The sequence below is a fragment of the Mustela lutreola genome, chromosome 6 (genome assembly GCF_030435805.1).
Source record: "Mustela lutreola isolate mMusLut2 chromosome 6, mMusLut2.pri, whole genome shotgun sequence".
Lineage (NCBI taxonomy): Eukaryota > Metazoa > Chordata > Mammalia > Carnivora > Mustelidae > Mustela > Mustela lutreola.
In genome coordinates this window covers 2,519,800-2,542,580 of record NC_081295.1, presented here as the reverse complement: position 1 = coordinate 2,542,580, position 22,781 = coordinate 2,519,800, and the positions used below count along the sequence as shown (strand labels likewise).

Below are 22,781 nucleotides of genomic sequence, written 5' to 3'. Positions count from 1 at the left end.
CATTAATAAATCGTGCATCTTGGGGATAACTGAAGCGTGTTTTGTTTTGTATTTCAACCCTGTAATTGTGGTAGCCCTGAAACGTGGAGGGTTGGGGGGTGTGGGTTTCACGGCGGGCTTTGCTCCAGACGGCCATCCACGTCCCCGGGGCCAGCGGCGACCTTCATGGGTCCCTCAGCCCCCACGGCCGTGGCAGCACCAAGCACCAAGATGAGTGTGGAGATGCCCAGAGATGCCCCCCGCTGTGAAGGGCACAGTTTCCTTCCCGGGAAAACAGGGGAGGAGGAGCACCGTGCGGTCAGCCTGCTGGAAGGACACGTGATACAATATAGAGCCGCTTTCTGGAAACGCTCTTTTCTTAGATCAGGCCAGTATCTGCGTGACTCCAGCCCCACACTCCTTTAGGCAACTTCAGATGTACCTACTCTGGGCTCATGAGGAATTTAACATTTAGGACATTCCAACCTGTTCATTTTTTTACTTAACCACTTGCTCTGTTCTGGAGTTTTAGGAGTTAGAAGGTGGCGAACAGCCCCTTTGGGGGTAACAAAATATCTCAATACCCACAGTCCTTTGACCCGCCCCGTGCAGTGAGAAACGGAAATGCAAGCGCTGTGTCTGCCCGGCAGCCTAATGGCTTCGCACCTCGGAGGGGACAGGTTTGGAACCTCGAGGCCGCCTCTTGGAACCGACATCTCCACCCTCCACACACGTCCCCAGACCCGAGAAACGGCCAGTCGGGTCTGAGAGAGCCAGTCGCAACGGCTCGTGTAGGACGGGCGTCCCTGCGCAGGCAGGAGGAGAGCTCAGGCTCGGCTCAGCACCGCGCCCCTGCTCCCTGCTTCCTTCCCTGCCCCCAGAAACCCACGGGTCAGAAATTACACCCCAAGCAGTCTCCCAGATGCAGACGAAAGTCTGTCCTCACACGGTACTTTGACTCTTCAGAAGTCGAATTCATAGCAAAAACGGCCTCCCGGGAGAAGGCGCGTTGCTTGTGTTCGGGGCCCAAACCGTATCGTTCTTCGTCCAGAGAAGGAAGGAAGGAAGAAGACCATCACGCAGGAACCCTGAACCGGTGACCGCGAGAGTTACCGTGCGAAGATCTGCGTCGTCCTCTGTACCAGGTTATTGAAAAGAGAACGGGACACGGTACTTAGGTCACTTCTTCACTGAAGAAACTTTTTGTGGATCAGCGTTCAGCCCGTTTCCTTCTCCCTCCACATATACATTTACAGTAGAGATGACACTGTAATCTTTAGTTGTCGTCTTTTTCCCGCCATGTCCCGCTCTTTAACCTGTCGACAACCCAAGAAACACAAACAAACGGATTCTGGTACAAACGAACGGATGGAACCCAAGGGACCCAGGTGCCGCAGGTGCCGCGCCGGTTCCCGGCCGGTGACGTCTACCCTGGGTGCACGGTGCCTCCAGGAGCCCGAGAAAGCAGCCGGGGGGGCGTAAGGGGGGACCCTGCCCTTTCACTTTCTGTCCCAGAACACGCAGTGGGAAACGGCTCCTAAACAGGAAGGCGTAAGGACATCAGCCGCGGCTTCCTGGTCCGGAAGTGACCGCCCGGGCGTGTCGGGGGGACGGGCAGGGTCCCCAGCGCTGCCCACCGTGGGCGGTGGCGCCCGGCTTCACCACGCTAGCAGGAGCGGCACTTGGAACGTGCGCTTGCGACTTGCTTCACTGGTCCTCCCCGGGACTCGCAGTTCTCCGATGCGAACCGGGTGACGCTGGTGAATCTGCTGGAGATGAACCTGCTCCGGCCAAGGCACGCGAGGAAGGGGTTGGCTCAGCGAGCCGCGGCGTCCTCTCCCTGCGGTGCGCGCAGACCCCTGGCCTCCTTCCTGCCATACTGTCCTCCTACGATGTGTCCAAGGACCCCCCCACCGAGGCACCGCATTGCAAACGTTACTCTCTTTCTTAAACTTCTAAATTTGAATTCAATTGATTAACCTACCCTGCATTACTAGCTTCAGCGGCAGAGGTCAGTGATCATCAGTTGCCTAGACGCCCAGGGCTCGGCACATCCCCTGTCCTCCCGAGAGCCCCTCACCCAGTTACCCCAGCCCCGCCAAGCAACCCCGTTTGTTTCCTTTGATGAAGAGTCTCATGGTTCGTCTCTCTCTGTCTCATCTTGTTTTATTTTTTCCTCTCTTCCTCTATAGTCCTCTGTTTTCTGAAGTTCCACATCTCAGTAAGATTTTGTGATGATTGTCTTTCTCTGATTGACTTATTTCGCTCAACATAACACCCTCTAGATCCATCCACGTCATCGCAAATGGCAAGATTTCATTTTTTTTTTTGATGGCCAAGTAGTAATCCATTGTGTGTATTTTTTATTTTTTTATTTTTAATAAATAAAAATTTTCTTTTCTTTTTCTTTTTCTTTTCTCTTTTTAAAATATTTTCTCTTTTTATTTTTTAATTTTTTTCTCTCTTTTTAAAAATATTTTATTTATTTATTTGACAGACAGAGATCACAAGTAGGCAGAGGCAGGCAGAGAGAGGAGGAAGCAGGCTCCCACTGAGCAGAGAGCCCGATGCGGGGCTCGATCCCACCTGGGATCATGACCCGAGCCGAAGGCAGAGGCTCAACCCACTGAGCACCCCAGATGCCCCTATTTTCTCTTAAGAAAATAAATCTCCATCACATTTCTGGGAAAAACAAAAAATGTATTCTTTTGTGGGGGACCATTCTGGAAAGCGGAAGCAGTGAAGACGTCCAGTCATGTGTGGTCTGAAACGCAGCTCCGGCAGGAGCACAAGGACGTGGAGAAGCGACCTCCTGTTTTATGTGCACACGGCTCACTCTCACACGGGAAAACGACTGTACATCATCAAGCACAGGGTCCAGAGTATTTTACAAATAACTTGACATTAGAGAAAGTCAAACGTGTTTTATTTCTGTTGAGAACCTAAAACATAGAGCGTAGGGAAGAAAACAAAAGCTATCGGGTACCTCGAGACTGTGCTCACGTGGCCTGTTCCTCCAGCACGACGCGTCCCTCTCGCCGCGCACATGCGCACGGACCTGGACCGACCGGGAGGCTCGCGCTCTGCGGACACCGCGTTCCACCCCCTCTGACCCGTGTGACACGGGCTCCAGGGCACTTTCTGAAGCACACGGGGTTGGCTTCCAAACCAATGTGGAACCAGTTTGTGATTCACTACGCCGGCGCGCCTGGCAGGAGCCGGGAGGTCCAGGCCAGCGCAGACGGAGTGTCCGCGGAGCCCCGGCTCGACGCAGCGACGTCTGGCTCCTTGGCTTGACGCTGGGCCTTCGGGGCAGGCGCGCGGCCGCGGATTCCCCGACGGCGGCTCCCACGACCCTCCTCCTCTCCTTCTCTCTCCTCCCAGGGCAGGGCACGATGAGGTCGTATTTGAGGGAAGAAGGGGCGGTTGTGACGAAAGGGAAAAGGAACCATTTAAGGTCCCGTCCTTGACCGACCGCCTTTGGAAGGACACTCGTTCTCTTTGGAATACCTAGGATGCGCAAGTCTGTGTTTATTCGGTTCACGAGCTCCTGGCCCGCATTTCGTGTTTCGTGTTCCGTGTCCCCAGCCAAGGGTAAGGGACGTGTGTGCAGAGGACAATATGGCCCTTGCCTTGCCGCCTGGAATGAACTGCGGAGGACATCGTCTTAAGACCTAAAGAGTCATACGCTGCCCTGGCATCTCTGAGCCCCACAGAGTCCAAAGGCCTAACCGCCAGCTTCGTGCCCTCGACGGAGACCTCCCCACCCTGGGAGAAGGGCCTCCAACCCTGCGGTTTCCGGATAAGCTGGAGCAGCTGTACCCCAGCTGGTCCCTCGCAGGCTTCCGCTCCCGGCCAACGCACAGAATGACTCGTCAGGCCCAGCACGTCCTGCGCGGGCACCAGGGGTCATCTTGTCTTCTTGCTGCTACAAAGCCGGCCTCCCCCAGCCTATCCTCCGTGGCTCTGCTCCTCCCCAGGCTGTGGGGAGTGCGTACGACCAGGACAGTCTGCCACACCTGCCCAGGGCCTGCTGTGTGTGCCGGGGCACCTTGCCCAGCTCAGGGGACGGGCCCCTCCCTCCCCAAGGGGGTGAGCCGGCGGCGCTCGACTCTCCCCCACTGTTGGCTGCGGGGCTGTGCGCCAGGAGTGGGGCTCTCGCGTGCAGCGTCACTTTGACCATGTCCAGTGCTCACCCCTCCTTGGGGGCGGGGGTGGGCAGTGCTAGAATCAGGTGCTCCTGATTCTAAAACCCAGCCACGGGGACCCAAGGGAAGTGCCAGAGCCATGAATCACGGTTTTTTTGGAAACTGAGGGATGTGGTCTCACTGAGGACTCGGGCTGCGCCGTGGTCCACACGCCGCCGTCTGACCTGTTTCTGCTTTCCTCCCCGATGTGCTTCTTTGCGAATGGCACGCCACCGCCGGACACGTGGGGGAACAGTATTTACGCAATACGGCTTTCTCTCTGAAAAGTGCGGCAGGGTCGCAGGGCTGGGTTAACTGTCTGCAGTTCACTGACTCTTTACTGTCCGCAGAGAAACGCTCCGATACGCTCCTTTACAGACAGCTTCAGAAATCACGCGAAACTAGGCCGAATGTGTATTTAGGCAAGCGGCCGGCAGAGCACAGACCACAGCAGCGCATCTCAAACACGACCAGCCCCGGAGATGCTCACCTTTCAAGGTAGCTTTCTTAAGGACCTTCATAGCGTACAGCTGCCCAGCGTCCGAACCCTTGGTCTTCCGCACCAGGAACACCTGGGAAAGAGCAGGGACATCTGAGGTTGGGGGAAGACGGTGGACCCGGACTTACTTGAGTCGACAGAACAATACGTGGGGGAGTTTAGGGGGAGTTTAGGGGGAAAAAATCCAGTAAAATAAATATGTAAAAGTTCCTCCAGCACCTCCTTCCTCACAGGACCCCGCCCGGTGTCTGCTCTGTGACCTGGAAGACACGACGTCCCCGCACAGGAATGTGGGTTGAGGGAGTCTGTCCTCGGTTCACCGCGTGCTCTCCAGCCCGGGAGGCGGCTTCTGACCCAGAGCGTCCTGGCCCGGGGACAGCTCCTGCCCAGCCGCTGCCGCCACTCGGGGCACAGACCAGGGTCAATGCCAAGGTTCCCTCCCTCCCCCGCCCAGACAAAAATGAGGGCAAGAGGGACAAGCCGGACCCACTGGATGCTGCCCCCGGAATGAGGGCCAGGCAGCCAGGGACCGTTAGGAGCAGGTTCCCCTTTCCCTTTGGATTTGGACTACTCAGCCACTGAGCGTTACTGTTTATCTTTGGGTGACACGTGACATGTCTGCACTTATCGGCTGGATGAAGCCGGCTGTGGCACAGGTCCCCGGGGGCAAAGTCTGGGGTCCCACGGCCACACGGGGTGAGACACAAGCGTGTGCAGACGGGGGCTCTGCGTGGGGCGTCCTGCCGGGGATGAGCCTCTCGATGGGCGAGGAGAGCTGCCCCAGCCGCGGTCAGAAGGCCGGGCTGTGCAGAGACGCGTTACGTCCTCTGACTCATGGGAAGTCGTGCGCCCTGCAGTGTGTCCGCACACGCTCTGGTCCCCTCAGGTCTCCAAGCCCTGTCCCCAGGCTGATGCAGGCGCGCGGACAGAGGGGAGCAGCCAGGATCCAAGTGTTGGGCGGCAAGCCAGTGAGCAGGGGGGAGAGGCTGGGGGCCCCCTGAGGGGCCTGGGCCCGAGCATGAGTGCCCAGCACCCCAGAAAGAAAGCTGTGCCCTAAAAGGCATGGGGCTGAGAGGCAGGGGTGTCCGTGGCAGGAAGGGGCTGTTGGCTAAACAACGACTCTAGCCGAGGGGGAGTGTGGCCTCTGGGTGCAGAACACTGCAAAACTGGACCTAAACACTCCAGCTGAGCCCTGGCCACGTGGCTGAGGACGGCCATGTGGGGCCGCGGGCTGGGCCACTGAGTCACCACGCAGAGAAGCTGCCGCGGTTCCTTGCTCAAGCCCTCCGTGCACCTCCCCTGGGGGCCGCGGACCTACCAACGCTTCACAGTGAAGCCCCGTCAGCCCCAAGATGGGCGTTCTCAGAAGACCGGTAACGGCATTAAAACCGCTCTTCCAACATGTGCAAGAGCCGAGCCGTCTTTCCTGCATTCTCGTCCCTTTGTCCAGCTCCTCCCCCGCAAGGTAAGGACGGGGGTGCGTGACGCACACAGAGAACACGCCCGAGAGCGTACGTATGAGCTCAAGGACTCACGGACACCCCGTTCCGCCCGAGGCTGCCCTGGACGCCGAGTCCTCGGGGTCCGCCATCCATTAAGAGTAGTGGAAATGATGTCAAATTTTGCTTGACGCATTGCTCATAAAACCATTTTCTCTTTTGTATTTCAGGCTTTTATAAACGAGGTGATTGAAGGTGACGCTGTTTCTACACACGTGTCATTAAAAGAGCTCTTCCCTTTCTGGAAAGAGCTGGAAGAAACTCCATTCTTGCCGTGCTCCGAAGCCCGCACTATGCGCCGGGCCGTGGGGTTCGACTGGAACCACAGCAGGAGGGACCCCAGGGGAAGCAGGGCCCGACAGGAGGCAAACAGAGCCTTGAGGGCACAAGCCACAGTGCCATCAGTGCCACAGTGAAGACGGTCACAAGTGCGGAGAGCGGCTCGAGCCGCAGGTGGCCGCTCCTGACCAGCGCTCCGTGCCGCCACCTCTGGGGCTGGATGCGTCGTTCAGGAACACGTTCCGTTGCAGTGAGGTACGTTCTGGTTAATCCCAGTAATGTCAGCACCTGCAGGGCCGACCTTCCGTCTCTAACCCAGCGGTAATGTGCTCCCCAGTCCGTTCCCACCGCTTCTTTAGCAGCTCAGCATGTAACATGCAAGGACATTGCTTGGGGACACACAGAGACAGATCCCGTGCCACTCTACATCGCCCCCAATCTTCAGGTCTCATTGTAATCAGCAAAGCCACTGCCTGATTCAGCAAACCTCTCAGCTCCGAGAGCCGCAGCGTTGCCACCGGTCGGCAGTGCTCCCCACAGGGGAGCCGGCTGGGGGGCGGTCGTGCACCCGCAGGGGAGCCGGCTGGGGGGCGGTCGTGCACCCGCAGGGGAGCCGGCTGGGGGGCGGTCGTGCACCCGCAAGGGAGCCGGCTGGGGGGCGGTCGTGCACCCGCAGGGGAGCCGGCTGGGGGGCGGTCGTGCACCCGCAGGGGATGCTGCGGGATGCCGGATCCTTCCTCCGAAGGAAGACGTTTAAACACCCATTCTTATGTGCTACCAACTAAGTGACAGGGAAGCCAGGGCATGTTTTTGTTTGGGTTGATCCTGTCTCAGAACGTGGGAACTGTCATCTGCCTCTCTCCCCTGAATATTTTAAAGAAAAGAATGTTCCCACACCGACCCCTGGTGTTCACCCACGAGGGACACCAAGGAACAGGCAGGGGGACAGGAAGGAGGGGGCCAGCGTCACTTCTGGGCTCTCCGGGGGCTCCGACGCCTCTCCTGCCTGCAGACTCTCAGGGAGCACCTGGTCCACACCAGGACCGACACCGGGACACACTGTGCCGCACCTTCCAGAGTTTCACTGTTTTCCCGATTCAGTGCTTAAATCTCTTCGAGTACAAGGCTGCTTCTCCTGTCCAGGCACCGCTGCTGCCTGTGCTCTCTGGACACCCTTGAAGTCCTGACGGCCTGACAAATGACTAACGACCAGAGATGCTCTCCATGACTCCCAGCAAACTGCTCTGGAAAACTGGTTATTTTGCTTCCTACACTTTGTAGGACTGACTTGGAGAGAAGAGCTTGTGCTGCCTTCTGTGTGGTCCTGCTTTGGGCCCATAAGCCCCCGTCGTCCCTCCGAGAGATGCCATCAATAGGGGGTCATCTTCTGGGGTGGAGCTGCTTCCATCTGGGGACCAGGCCTCTGCTGCACAAGTAGAACAGAGCCGCCGAGGGAGGACCCATCCGGGCCCCTGCTGTGGGCAGGATGGCAAAGGTCCCTGGGACGAGCCTGCCGTTGGAAGCGGGCATCAGCGTGAAGGCCACGTGTGGGAGAGACGGCACTTACTCCTTCCTGCGGCTCCGGCGCCTGCAGTCACCGCACAGAGGAAAGACGGAATGGACGGGCCCAGTGACAGGTGAACGGACGGGCCCAGTGACAGGGGAACGGAGGGAACCCAGTGACATACAGCCTTGGGACACTGAGGTCCAGATTAACGCTGGCTCTTCGGTCCTGGGAGCAGAGGCAGGAAGGGTGCAACGCGGACATTCCGTTCCGTCTTGTGTTTCTCTTCTAGAGGCGAAAGCAGGACGAGCCTGCATCAGGACGTACAGTGCTTTGTTTAGGGGTGATGAGTAAAACATTGTGCAGTGTCGGAACATGCGGCGATCCCCCTCTTGTCATGAGTTTTGCTTTTATAAAAAATTCCCGACAGGCAGCACTGCGTGGACTAAGAGAATGTCTACCTGCGTGCGGCTCTCTAGTGCCTGATGTTGGCCCCAAGGCATCCCAGGGCCCTTCTGAGCGGTCTCCGGAGTCCTGTCCCGTTTGGTCGGCACCCCTTGTCCGCCGGGGGCTCTGGTCTTCACTCCCAGGCCCGGGGGGGCCCCACCTACGAGCTGCGAATTAGGTCGTGAGCAGAGGCTGGAACACCCGTTCACGTGGCCACTGCCTCTTCCTCTTCGCTCTCGTGCTCGCCGTTACCTGCCGCGCCGTACGCGGACCGGCCCGTGCGTGTGGACGAGCAGGTGCGCGGGAGGCCGGGGAGGACCGCACGGGGCGCGACAAGCACGGCTGTTCCCACGGTTCCACCAAACACCATTCGCTGTTTGACTTGTTTTCCGAAGAACAGCTTTTGAAAGCAAATTCAAAATTTGAAATTCGGAGGGAATTGGACAAAGCCTTTTCTCCCTTCCTCTGGAACCTGGGTCTGGGAGGAGGGCATCTTCAAGGGCAGCTTCTGTCCAGGTGAGTGTCTGGACACACCCCTCAAGTCCCAGACGCGTGGCTCCGTCGAGCTCAGAAACGTCGGTCTGTGGGTCTGTTCCCACAGCCGGAGCTGCGGGTGGTAGGTGGTGTCCACAGCGAGGTCAGAGGGACCCAATCCCATGGCAGTGCCCACAGTGGCCCACACCTGGACCGCTCGGCGGAGAATGTGCGCCAGAAACAATCCCTGGGGAGTGTCTGTGGATTTGCTTGTCTCCGTTCTGAAATCCTAGTTCTTAGAGAAAGAATGATGCCTTTTCCTCTTTCCTGACGTTTCTAATGAGCGGCGCACATCCCATCACCACTTCAGTAGGCTCTGCCGTGTGCCTTCAGTAACGCTCCCCAGGCTGTCAGAGACCGACGTCTTCATCCCCCGCTTCCCGAACACCTTACAGTCCCCATTACATGGCCGTTTTTGCAGGACACGAAACTCTGAATGCAGAAAATCTGGCGTGGCTCAAAGTGACTGTGTTTGTGGTAACTGAGTGTACACTCCTCCTTCCCACGTTATTGTATGAAAGCGGGAAAGAAAACAGAAAGACAGGCCACCTTATATGCAGGCCCAAAGAGAAGTATTGCAAGCAATCCCGTTTTCATGGTCTGAAGAGACTTGCAGAGCACCATTAATGTGTTACTAGTCGTGCATGAAATCAACAGGCACCAGATCGCATCTTGACACAAAGTCCTCTGAAGAACGGGCAGATCTGGCGAATATCCGGGCAGATCTGGCGAATGTCCACGTGCTGTGCAAAACGACACTTGGAAAGCTGGTCGCTGCTCTGCCTGTGCCCCAGGGAGGGGCCGTACCGCTCTTCTCGGGCCCCGATACTCCAGAAATCATGCCGTCAGGGTCTCCGGATTTCTCGCTGTTGCACGGGGACGTGGAGGACCCAGCACGGCGCTGGAAGGACCCTCACGCAGCCAGCACTGAAGATGTCTGTGGTCCGCGGGACCGGACGCGGCCCGAGTGAAGGGCCGCCCACTTCTCATTCCTGGGAGGGACCGGCCTCACCACACCTTGACGGTGACGCAAAGGGCATGATTCTCTGTGCAGATAAGCTGAGGCCATGGCTGGAGGGCCGTCCAATGACACGGCTCGTGCCGACCCCATCACACAGAGAGGGAAACTGAGGCTCGAGAGAGCGTCTGCACAGCTGAGACACCGGGCAAGGAGATGAGGCCGGCGGCGAGGCCCAGCCTTCCTTGAGCCCTGGGTGCCGGCCACGTGCCAGCGCGAAGTATGCTGCTTTCTTCCTTCTGGTCAAGTCTGCTCTCGGGGAGGCACGGCCTCAAGGTCAAGAATGCTCCTCACCGTGGGGACGAGGAGACGCCCGGGAAGTCTGAGGAGAGGGGCGCGGTGCGGGCATTCCTGCGGGCCCACACGGTCGTGGTTCGCACGCCCTGCACGCGTCGTAAGCGTGCAACACGCGTGTGGGTGGCAGTGCGCATGGGGCTCGCAGACGGGGGGCTGTCCGCGAGCCTCACCCCCTCGGCCTCAGGGTCACGGCGCCCATGTTCAGGAGCCGGCCTGGCCGTCGCTCGCCTCCCCTGACATTCAAGTGCTTCCCGCCCTGGGATGGGGGACCTGCCACGGCACGCGAGCCCCGCTCAGGCGGAATCCAAGCTGCAGCTTACCTTTCCGTAGGATCCTTGTCCTAGAACTTTGAGCAGTTCGAACTGGGAGGGGTCGGCCTTCTCGAAGCCTTCCTTCACATGGTGGCTGATGTCGATCTCCTGGACGGTGCCTTCCTCCTGCAAGACAGCAGCGGCACACGGTGAGGACCCCACCGGCGGCTCCTCCTGGCTCACTGCCTCCGTCCTGCACCGAAGTTACCGCGCTGGCTTAGGTTACGGATTTTAAGGACTGCGGTAAAGGCAGAGAAAATCTCTTCTCAACCCTCAAGGTCTTCCAGCCGGACTGAGGGCTAAATTTACATGAGACTGATGAATAGGAGAAAAAAAATCAAAGTATTATTCGGTGTGCCCAGAGGGTCAGTGACAACACGGAGACCTAGAGAAATGACCAGAATGGGCAGTTCTTTTGTTTTTTGGGTTTTTTTTTTTTTTTTAAGATTTTATTTATTCGAGAGAGAGAATGAGCGAGCACAGAGGGGAGGGGTAGAGGTAGAGGCAGAAGCAGGCTCCTCGCTGGGCAGGGAGTCCGAGGGGGGCTCGATCCCAGGACCCCGGGATCATGACCGGAGCCAAAGGCAGAGGCTTCACCCACTGAGCCCCCCAGTGCCCCCAGTTTTTATTTGTTATAGACAAAAGGACAACACATCTGCCAGGAATTGGCCAAAGAAGGCCTGACTTTGGGAGCGTCTATTAACTAGGAATTCTAAAGAAAGAGGATTTGTGCTGGGGCAGAGAACCAAGAAAAAGTAGCAAAGGCTCCTTTCTCTAGGGACAAACAGTCTCTAGCTCCTGGTCACGGGTGGTACCCTCCACAGGGCGGGCATACCGCGGCACGTGTGACATCACAGAGCTTCACACCGTTGTCCTTATGTGTGCCTATCTTGGGAAGCAGGCCAGGGGAGCTGGTACTGTGTTCTTTTCTGCATGGATATTTGTCCTTAGGTCTCATCTCAAGGACACGGCAGAGGTTCTCCACAAAATCCATCCTGCATCTAACACTTTGGGCCAAAGTTGGGATAGGGATGATCATGGAAGCCCTGCAGCAGAATGAACCTCCGGGACTCTGTCCTCATGTCTGCGGGCCCCACACGTGGCCCTGGCTTGTGACATGCAGGCGCGCCCTCTTTCTCCTCCTTGAAGCATGTCTTCGGCTCAGCTAATGCCAAGTGCTTTTCATTGGTCTCCCAGGGACCATGTTTCAGAAGAAGCAGTCAGATAGGGTTTTTTCTGCCAGTCCAGAAGCAAGATTCCCTAGTAGGAAAAAAAGCCCTTGATCTTTCAATGAAAACATTGACAGAAATCACCATGATTTCTTCATCAAAGAACTTCCTGTCCCCAAAGACGCATCACTCACTTATAACCCTGGGAATCCGCCCGACGCCAGCAACGGGAAATTGGAAACCTGGAAAGGAGGCGCTTTTCCTGACACCGGAGGCTGCTGCTGCGGAGTCCGGCTCTGCTTCTCCCAGACTCTCTTTCCAGCCCCTCCGTCCATCGGAGCGCTTACCCCTGCTCCGTCATCTTGGCACTGGGCGAAGTGCTGAACACCAGCAGAATGGGTGGGCCGAGAAGCTCGTCTAAAAATAGCGACCAGTAATCACAAGCACATTGTGTTCTGGGCACTCGGGACTTCTCATTGTTTCTTTCATTCCTTAGAAAATGGTTTTGAAGTAGAGATTCAGTCCTAGTGAGGCCCAGAGCCGCGCGTGTGGGAGATGGGTTTCCACTCCCGCAGCGCTGGGACGCCCGGCTTCTCGCCGGGTCTTAGTCCAACAGCAGACACTTTCAAGTGAAATCAGAATAACAATAGATTACATTACAACGGTCTCTCTAAAATGTACAAAAATTTCAGTTTCTCAAAAGTTATGAACTGTACTGTTTTATCTCTGTGTAACCAGCACTGGACACCTTTTAAAGTAGAGTGAGGGGGTGCCTGGGTGGCTCAGAGGGTTAAGCCTCTGCCTTCGGCTCAGGTCATGATCTCAGGGTCCTGGGATCAAGCCCCGCATCGGGCTCTCTGCTCAGCGGGGAGCCTGCTTCCTCCTCTCTCTCTGCCTGCCTCTCTGCCTACTTGTGATCTCTCTCTGTTAAATAAATAAATAAAATCTTTAAAAACATAGAGTGGGGTCGTACACGCTGCAACACCTCACCCCAAGCAATCTGCCTACGCGGGAACATGTCATGTCACTTTTTCTCTTCCGGTGGAGAGAGAACGCTCCAATTTCCACCTCGTTGAGGATTTGCCATATTTGTACAAGCGATGGTTTTTCTGATTGTAAGCAGAAACAATGAATATAGCCAAAATGGATGCTTTTTGATTCGTTCATAAGGTTCCAGGAGCGTGGGTAGGAGACGGCTACTAGAGCGTCACTGATTTGTGATCAGGTCTGGAATAAGTAAGGACCTGGAGCGCAGGCCACCCGTCGGGGGTATCGTTAGACTGCAGCCTGGGGAGGAAGTCACGGCTACCGACTTGCCCGCTAACGCCTCGGACCTCCTGGACCAGCCCCTTTTCTGTTAACCCAGCACGTTCCAGCCACGAGCCCACTGACCGCCCTCGCCCTACGCCGCGGTCCATCCCCCAGAATCCGATTTCCCTCCTGAAATAACTTCCATCACGCAGCCGTGGTAAAGCAGTCCCCACGCCCCAACAAGGTCGTAATTCTCCAAATCCCATCTTTCCGCAGCTTTGTTAACAAAGTCACACGCTGAGTAGAAAGTCCAAGTCACACTGAGCACGGGCGCAGGGGGACGGTGCAAGGCGTGGACTCTCAGCGCAGCTGCTGCGATCTCCCCCGACCACACTTCACAGTATGTGTGTGTTTCATGACGATTCCAGATCATTGCTCCTCTTCAGGCCCTCTTTGCGGAGAGCCGGAGGCCCTCGGTGGCAGTAAATGAGGTCCCTCCGCCACTGGGACGCTGTCAGGTGGCGCACTTACTGTGGGAGCCCCCTGGGCCCGGGCCCTGGACATCCCCACCGCGTCCGCGCTCCCCGGAGCGCCAGCCGGTGAAGCCGACTTCACACCGTTGTCGCGGGACGCAGACCTGGGCCAGTCCCCCAGCGGCCCCTCCTCCCGCCCACCGCACCCCTCCCGCTGCAGCCGTTCCCTCCTTACGTGTCAGACCCACGGCTCACAAACAAACAAATCTCTGCGAGCATTTCAAGTGTGGTGTATTCTCGCTGCCCAAGAACTTAGAGCCAACGTACCCCAAGCCCACAGCTAGTTCCCCTCTGAGAAGGGGCTCGGAGACCTGGGGCTTCGTCCCCTGATCACTGGCGCTGCGGCTCTCCTCCTGCGTGAGCTCGGGAAGGTCTTTAAGAGCAAAACCCGAGGGTGCCCCATTTTAGATTCCGGAGTTTTGCCTTTCTAGTGACATTTTGGCTTGAATTTGCCTGAGGATACTTTGTTTTTCTCTTTCCCAAAACCTTAAAAGAAAGAAAGAGGGGAGGAGCGGGGAGGGGCGGGGAGGGAGGGGAGGTTGAGCCGACGCTGACCACAGGGGCCCGGGTCGCAGGAAACACGCAGATGCAGGCAGCGAGGGGGCCATGCCCAGGCATGTCTGCCCTGTTTCCAGATAGAATGTCCTGTTTTTTGGCTGATTTTTGCCCAAAAGGGCATCTAGAATTACAACGACACCCACGTCTCATTTTGAAATAAATGCCTTTTCTTTGTTATCACACAGGCTATTTTATCTAGAACTCTGTGGATTTTAATATTATTCCTTTAAGAAAATAAACTCTGTCCCTAAATGCTCTACACAGGGCACTAAACGTTTGGTTTCTAGTGTGACTCCTGTAAAGGGTTTTTTTTAAATAGGTTGAGAAATTTGGTGAGGAGAAAGTGGTACCTGCTTCACAAGCAAGAGGGTTTCAAAAATGTTCTAATGTGAGAGAGAAAAGCTAGAGAAGAAGACGGTTTATGTAACATCAATACGTGACAAGGTAATGTGTGACAATGAATTTTTAAAATCCCTCTTGAATTGTGTTTGGACTTCTGACGGTCCCAGAGCTTGTCGGGCAGGTAACCCAGCAGAGCCGGGCGGGGCTGGTGGGCTGCGGCACTGAAGAAGGCGGCAGGTGGGAACACCTCACAGCGGCCCGCTCCGCCCTCAAAAGGTCCCCTTCTGAGAGAATCCTCCGTTCCGAGGATTTTCATTCATTCATTTATTTATTTATAAAGATTTTATTAATTTATTCGATAGATACAGAGAGCACTTGTAGGCAGAGCTGGAGGCAGAAGGAGAGGCGAAGCAGGCTCCCCTCTGAGCAGGGAGCCCGATGCGGGACTTGATACCAGGACCCTGGGATGATGACCCGAGCTAAAGACAGACGCGCCACTGACTGAGCCACCCGGGCGCCCTTCGTGTCATTTTGAAAGGGAGAATATTTGTGAAAAGCATGCGCAGATTAAAAGTTGTGAACTATTAATGATAAAGACATAGAACATAAAAATTGGGCAAGTGCCAGCTTCACCTCCAGAACAGGGGGCGAGTTCATTGCAGAAATCACCAATCACAGGTAGGATATCAATCCCGCGAAGGGTACAGATGGATGATGAAACAGGTGGTTTATAAAAGTGTAGAAAAGAACAAGAAAGGGCCTAGCCTCTGCGTCGCTGGGAGCAAGTCCGTCAGAGCCACGGGGGAGCAAGGAGCTCGTCAGATGTGCAGACCCTGGGGTGGGGGTGGGCAAGGCCTGGACCCTGCGGAGGACGAGGTCCTGGCTCGGACGCAGAACGGGGCTGCTCGGAGCTCCCGGCCCACACCAGCCGTCCTCCCTCCTCCAGCGCTTCCCACCGACGTAAGTGTGAACCTCTCCGTTGTCCCCCGGTGCCCCCTCCCGGCTACCCCGGGGGCAGACACAACTCTGAAGGGATTTTCCAAACTCAGGGTCTCCGGTAGTTCCTCTATCCACTGGCTCTGGCTTCCACCATCTCACACCAAGTCCGGACAGAGCGCTACACCCGGGGGTCAGATCCCCAAGCTACCCACCACTCTGTCTTCCTCAGGACGTTTCCCTCACGGGCACCCGGGACGTCTTGCTCCCTGGGACCCTCCTACCTCCCCATCCTTCTGGCTCCTCCTTCCTCATCTCCCCGCCTCAGTCCATGGCCTTCTCCCCCGGAATCACCCCCTTGGACCTCACCCCAACCTTTACGCCAACCTTTGGACGGGACCTCTCCCCAGGACTCCGACCCTGGAGGCCCATCACCAGCAGCCGCGTGTGTGAGAGCCGTCTGGGGGCACAGGGTCCCGTGTCCTCCTTGAGGTCTTTCTTCATGCAGGGGTGGGTGCAAGGTCCACTGGGACTTGTCACCTGCACCTGCCCTGTGAGGCCAGGAGGCCTCCTCAAGTTCAGAGCTTTGCCAACTGTCACCACGGAGGCGGTCAGCTTTCACCGCCCCTCGTTCTGGGTTCTCCCTCTAACACCGGTTTTGGCCTCTGAATATTTGCTACTAACTTCCCAACTCACTAAAGCATTTCCATATTTTAAGAAAGATGTAAAGACGTAGACAGTATCCAGTAGTATAGACTGGTTTTAGCAACACAGTCTAGGGAGTTGCTAGAAGCAGCAGCTTGGGGATGCTTCTGAGGCAGAGAAAAACCACCACAGCTGTCTGTGTCTCCTCCGGGAGGTACAGCTGAGAGCGGAGGCTCTAGAGGGCCCCGGGAGGTGTGGGGTGGCGGGGGGGTGGTAGTGAACCGTCTCTGTAGGTTTGGGGTCTTCGTTCCCAGTAGAGCTTGCTGGACCCATGAAGACACACGGCTCATTGCGGAAACCCCGGGGAGGATGGCCTCGTTCATAGCGCTAATATGACGTGAGAATGACCAGAACCACAAACCTTAAGAGCCAGAAGGACCCCCTTCTTTCAGACAGGTTGGGGGGCTCCTTCAGCGCATCGGGGGCCTGGATCCACCCTGCAGGCAGCACCACGGCCCACGGAGCAGGCCCGGGCCCAGTGGGAGCAGCGTTGCACCTGCCCTGGGCAGCGTGTCTGCTCTCTCCGCCGTGCGGGGACCAGGCCCCTGCGTTTGTCCCATCCATTTCTCGGGACACCATGTCTGCAGGAAGTTTCCTCTCCATCTCTCAGGGGCAAAAATAAGCTGAGCCACTTAGTATAGGACATGAGTGGAAACCACGCTGGTCCTATCACTTGCTGGAATCCAGACCAAACAGAGATAGCTTTATTTAGGAAGAAATCCACAACTGCACAGAGGGAGGTGATAAGGCAGGCGGAGGTCTGGGAAGAGAAAGGAAACTGCCGGTGAAACGCTGAGACAGCGACAGCGGACAGAAGCTCTGAAATTTCAGGAGAGGGACACACGACACCCGAGCAGGGGAAAGATGGGCTCAGCTGCCCGAGGGCTGTTTCCACCCTGCTCGTTGCCAGTGTAGGAAACACAGGTGTGTTTGACCCGGTGCTCGTGGGCCGCAGAACTCCCGGCGGGCCGGGCAGCTGTGCCGACACACGCAGCCCGCTGCTCGCACTCCTCCCGGGATGCTGCGTGCCCTTCTTCCCAGGGAAAAAGCATCAGCAGAGAGGCGCTGTCACCGGGGTAGCTCACAGCCGGGAACACTGGGCCGGGACGGGGCATCTGCACCAGGCGTCGGGGCAGCACGGAGTGAAGGACGCAGAGGCGGCACGGGAGACGCGGCTGAGGCAATGCCCCTCCATCCCCAATCCTGCCCTCGCCCGCCTCCACTCCTGTTAGTTCTGGTTGCCGAAGTGAGGTGAACGTTCCCCTCTGTGCTCCCTGCAGCGGTCCGGCTTTGCCGCCCTCACCTGCTGTCCCCTCCCATCACCTTCCTGTCCATCCTCCGGGAGGGCCCCCTGCCCCGGCCCCCGGGGAAGCAGCGTCCGTGAGGCGCGAGGCACGGGGCTGTGGCGCCGTCCCACTGTCCTCCAAAGCTGCCTTTGCTGAGGTGCTCGTGGGTCATCTCTAACGCGAGCCGAGAAAGGCACGGTTTGCAGATGTGAATTGATGCAGAGCCTCATGACTGGGTGTGGCTGGAAAACGTGAGCCTTGGGTCCAGCCCCAGGGACGTCTCCTCCAGGAACCGACGGCCTTCTGGGGGGATGGTGGTGTTCTGCGGCAGCAGGATGGGCGCACAAAGGGGGCTGACGACCTTATTCCTTTGCACAACTTTCAATCAGCTCCCAGTAAAGACCGGCGGAGGGTGATGGGCCCCCGGCAGGAGCTCACCGAACAGACAGTTACCACCACGCTGCTTCTCTTCCTCTTCCTCAGAACCTTTACACGTCGGGTCTGAGACGCATAGCACGGAAACGGATGTACTGAGCAGTAAGAGAAAACACAGGCTTTAAAATCCCAGATGAGGAGCCTACGTGATGACAGCCCACAGCGGCAGTATTGCTGAGGAAGCTACAGTCGTACCCCGGTGAGAGCCGGTGGGACAAACGTCAGGCTTTTTCCAGCAAAGAGAACATTTTGTTTATCTGAATATCACTTTCTCCAAGACTGAAGTATTTATGTATTTCTTGTTTACTTATTCAAGTTTATTCATTAATTAATTAATTAATTAATTAATACTTGGGTGAAACCTAACAAAAGGCATACGGTCGCCGTGTGCTGAAAACCATAGAATGCTGCAGAAAGAAATCAGAGAAGAGCTAAGTAGACACAGAGCAGAAGACGCAACCTAGTGAAGAGTTTAATTCTCCAAAAACTGATCCGTACGTATAACGCAACTCGTATCAGAACCTCAGCAGGCATTTCTGCAGGTGTAGAAAAGCTCATTCTCAAACGGAAGTGCAAATGCCCCAAACCAGACACAGCTAGAAACAATTCTGAGAAAGAATGACCAAGCGGAAGGAGTCACCGGAGTCGTGTGCCGGCTGACAAGGTCGCTGGAGTGATGGCGGGAGGGCGGTACCGGGGAGGGGCAGACGCGGGGGCCAACGGAACAGAAGGGGAGCCCTGGAATGGACCCATCCAGTTACGCCCAGCTGCTCTCAGACAGCGATGGCAAGTTAATCCGATGGAGGACGGAGAGTCTTTTCAACAAAGAGTGCTAGACCAGTAGACCCCAAGGGAAAATAACGGAAAAAAATAAAATAAAAGCAAAGTGACCTAAATCCCATAACTTCTACAACAATTTACTAAAAGTGGATCGGAAATATAAATGTAACCATAAAACTATAAAATGTTTAGTAGAAAAGATTCAGGACCTACAGCTAGGGGGAAGGTTTTAGATAGGACCCCGAAAAGCATGATCCCTAAAAGGGAACATTGATAAGTTGAACTTAATCAAAATTTAACATGTTTGCTCGGAAAGAGTCCGCGAAGAAGAAGAACAGAGATGCCAGAGGCTCTGGAGAAAACCCTTGCAAAACACTCATCCAATAAAACACAAACCCAACAAAGGTCTGTGTCCACAACATGAAGAATTCTCAAAACTTGACAGTAAAATAAAACAATCCGATTAAAAAATGGGCAAAAGAGATGAACATTTGTTTCACAAAAGAAGATACATGGACGCAAAGAGCCACATGAAAATATACTCAGCATCTTTAGCCATCAGAGAAATGTAAAACTGCAATAAGACACAGCTACTTCCCTATCAGCGACTACAGTAAACAGCAAAACGCTGATAACATCAAATGCTGGCAAGGACACAGAGAAACTGGACCCCCATGGCCGGCAGGGAAGGGAGTGATAGGGCCACTGGGCCACTGGGACGTTCTTACAGAATGCACTCACAACATGCACCTCCTTGGATAGAATCCCAGAGGAATGAACACTCTGTGCATATAAAAACCTTTCTTTGAAACACCCAGGCTGGGAGCAACCCAGATGCCCTTGGAGAGGCATATCGAAGAGACCCGAGACTGATCATCGCACAGTGACACAGAACAAACTATAGACGCGCACCACTTGGGTGAATCGCCGGGGAATCCTACGGAGTAACTACAGCCGACCTCCACAGGCTGTATTCACAGGATTTGCTTTGTATGTCATTTTTGAAATGACGAAATTAAAGAGAAAAAGAGCATATTAGGGGTTGTCGGAGGTAGCGAATGGTGTAGGTGTGTCCATGGAAGAGTTGTTGGAGATGAGGCAGTTCTGTGTCCTGACTGTAGTGGTGGTTACATGAATCTACGTGTGTAATGAAACTCAACTGTACACAGACACACACACACACACACACACACACACACACGCAGACACACACCGACACATACCGACACATACACATCAACACACAGACACCGATATACACACACACACACAGACACACACCGACACATACTGACACACACATCAACACACAGACACCAATACACACATACACACAGACACACAAAGACACACACACCTGGTGACGCCCGATCGAAGTCTGTTGATGGCACCACACGCCAAGTCCCTAGCTTTAACACGGCCGCACTGTGACACGACGTGTCACCCGCAGGGAAATTGGGTGAAAGGCAGAGAGGGGTTCCCTACTAGCTTTTGTAACTTCCTGCAACCGTGTAATTATTTGAGAATAAAAAAATTTTAAAGTGATTTTGAAGTCCATTTGGCAACACTGAAAGAGTCTTATCACGAGATTGTAAATTTAAGGAGGCAGTCTATGAATTTTATGTACACGATGGTGATCATGATATTTAAAAGATGTGTAAGAAAATATTTATGGAAAATATTTTGAGGCATTAATGGTGGCAAAATTGGAGGACTACAAATGACTCATTTTCTTCCCATTGCTTTCTCAATTTCATTATAAAGAAATACAAACGTGATCAAGAAGACCCAGGTCTCTATACAAGGAAATCTAAAACACAGTAAAGTCACCTAAATAACCATCTACGTGAGATGCCCACGTTCAGCGACTGTGCTCCTCCCCAGCAACACCGACGCACTATGGGAAGTTTAGGCAAAACTAACTGTGAGCTAATTAAGCAGATAAAATCTCGCTGCAAGAAAACAAAAAGACGGAAGCCAGCATTAAACACTTTGGATACCATTTCTGGATGCAAAGAAGAAACTTGCCATTTGGTGAAGAAGAAAGGCTCAATATTTTTAAAGCTATTAAAATTTTTATACTCAACATGCAGGATTCATCTTGGGGATTAACACAAAATTCCCCACCAGGGTGCAGATGGTAACCAGAGGCGTGCGCTCGGCGGAGACCAGAGCGTACTTTCCAGCCTGGCGGGAGGCCAGGGAGTTAACAGACTATTTTCTTGGGACGCCAGGTACGTGGGGAGGGTGGTGCAAACTCAACTGGAAACCGCCTCACAAAAGCTGGTTTAAAAGTGAGATTGGAGATGGATGAATGTCCGCTACAGCTAATCAGACAACCAAGCTGAGTATGATAACTTTCTCCTAAAAAGGTTTGTAGCTATAAATACCAGAGTTTACATTTTTTCCCTGAAGAGTCATGAGTAGAAATCCCAGCAAAATCAAGCGAGGTCGGTTTTGCAGTGTGTGTGTGTGTGGGGGGGGGGGGTGTCACAATCCCTGCATTTCTGAGGGACGGTCCCATGTGAGCGGCCTTCCAGGATACAAGCCCATCTCAGGACTCGGTGTTCGGGGCGATGGAGGAGAACCATTTCTGCCGACACTCCGGTCCTGGCTCTTTTTCCAGTTTCCTGCCAGAAGCAGATCGTCCCACCTACGCTTCGAGGAGACTGCCGATTTGGTGATCAGACTTTCGGAACGGGGTTCTTGGAGCAGGTCTGCTGTGTGCGCTCTATTTTCCTATCCCGATCATTCTTACAAACAGAATCCAGACAGAAAACAACTGTGAACGTCGAAATGAGTTTAAATAATTTCAGCAGCAAGGTACAGATAACTTTTTACCAATTTCCAAAATTGCTGAAAAGACAGAAACTTTTGGACAGAAACCTCATTCAAAGAAGTTAGCCGAAGACCCATCCCTCCGTCCGTTTTTGAACCATCTTAATTGACATTTTCAAGATGACAAAATGTTCTGCTAAAAAACAAAACAGGCAGAGCTTCAGGTTTGGAATGCCCCACTGGCCTCACCCCACAGCCCCGGCTGAAGCCTGGAGCTGGGAGAACCTGCCCAGGACAGTGCCATCGAAGGGAATCAAGCTGCCCTGAAGTCCGCACATGCGGTCGTGTTTGCGGTAGGAGCTGGAAGTGACAGGCTCCCGGCAGTCACGAGCACAGACAGAGCGTGTCACGGAGGTCTTTGCAGCACGTCCTTCTCGAGGGTCTCTGACACAGCAGCTCACGGCCGTCAGCAGAACACCGGACACGGAGGACCGGAAGAGCCATGATAGCGCCCACCGGGCAACCTGGACAATTACAGCTTCACCTCCTGTAGGAGACAGACTTCCCCTGCCTAAAGCTCCTGGTTACCCCATGAAAGCAGCTCAGGGACGTGGCAAGCGCTTCTCGGAGAAAACAGAGGTTCCGTGCAGGGGGAGTGCACTTTCAGGGGATTCCTGCAGCGGCCCAGCTGGGGAGGTTAGTTCTCGGCGCTTAGCTCTCGGGGCGCCCTCCGACACCGCACTGACTCAACAAGCGTTTGTAGGCGAATCAGTGGATACCTTCCGGGTGATTTTAGAATGTGCAGCAAAATGCCCTCCTGGTTGGCACTGTTTGGCCCTCCACGTTGGCAGAGTGGGATGCCCTGCTCTGCGCGTCAGTCTGGTCTGCAGAACCACACATGGAGCGCGACCACACCAACCTACTGACAGGCGTCAGACATGGGCTCCGGAATGTTCCGCACATGTGGAGTCATCACTTCTCTCACAGAGACTTTCTAAATTCCAAGAAATCCTATTATAAAAGTTTTAAACGCCTGTCCCAGCTTGGTTTCACCAGAATGCTTCAGCCACAGTCAGCAGTTCTGGGTGGAATCTGGTTGCCTTTCTAGATCACACCTTTGTCTGCCGCAGACCCAACGGACGGAGGAGACAATCCTAAAGATCTTCTGAAGCGCTAGTACTCATATGCACTGTTCACCCCCGAGAAAGGAGACAAAGCCCTGTATGTCGAGGCTATTCGTCTGAACTGAGGCGTAAGAGTTCGGTCATCTCCCGGCACAGGGAAAAGCAGGTCTTCGTTCGGTGGCGCAGTCGGGACGGTCCAACCACACAACCCCTGCCTTCTGGTTCCGGCCGCAGCGGCAGGCCCTCGGCAGCTGTCTGTGCATTCTGAGGTCAGGCCAGGACACGTGACCTACCGTGCTCTGCCAACAGTCTACAGCCCAGCGGTCCCAT

At 55.0% G+C, this 22,781-nt stretch overlaps 1 protein-coding gene across 8 annotated transcripts in view; it reads right to left on the bottom strand.

Moving 5' to 3' along the window:
• Positions 1-22,781, bottom strand: part of RPS6KA2 (ribosomal protein S6 kinase A2) — a 292,155-nt gene that overhangs the window by 68,169 nt on the left and 201,205 nt on the right. For all 8 annotated transcript variants that reach the window (XM_059176553.1, XM_059176557.1, XM_059176554.1 and 5 more), the window contains 2 exons: positions 10,564-10,680; positions 4,657-4,738 (listed from right to left, as the gene is read on the bottom strand). In XM_059176553.1, coding sequence (XP_059032536.1) covers positions 4,657-4,738; positions 10,564-10,680 — 199 coding nt within the window. The remainder of the gene's footprint in view (positions 1-4,656; positions 4,739-10,563; positions 10,681-22,781) is intronic.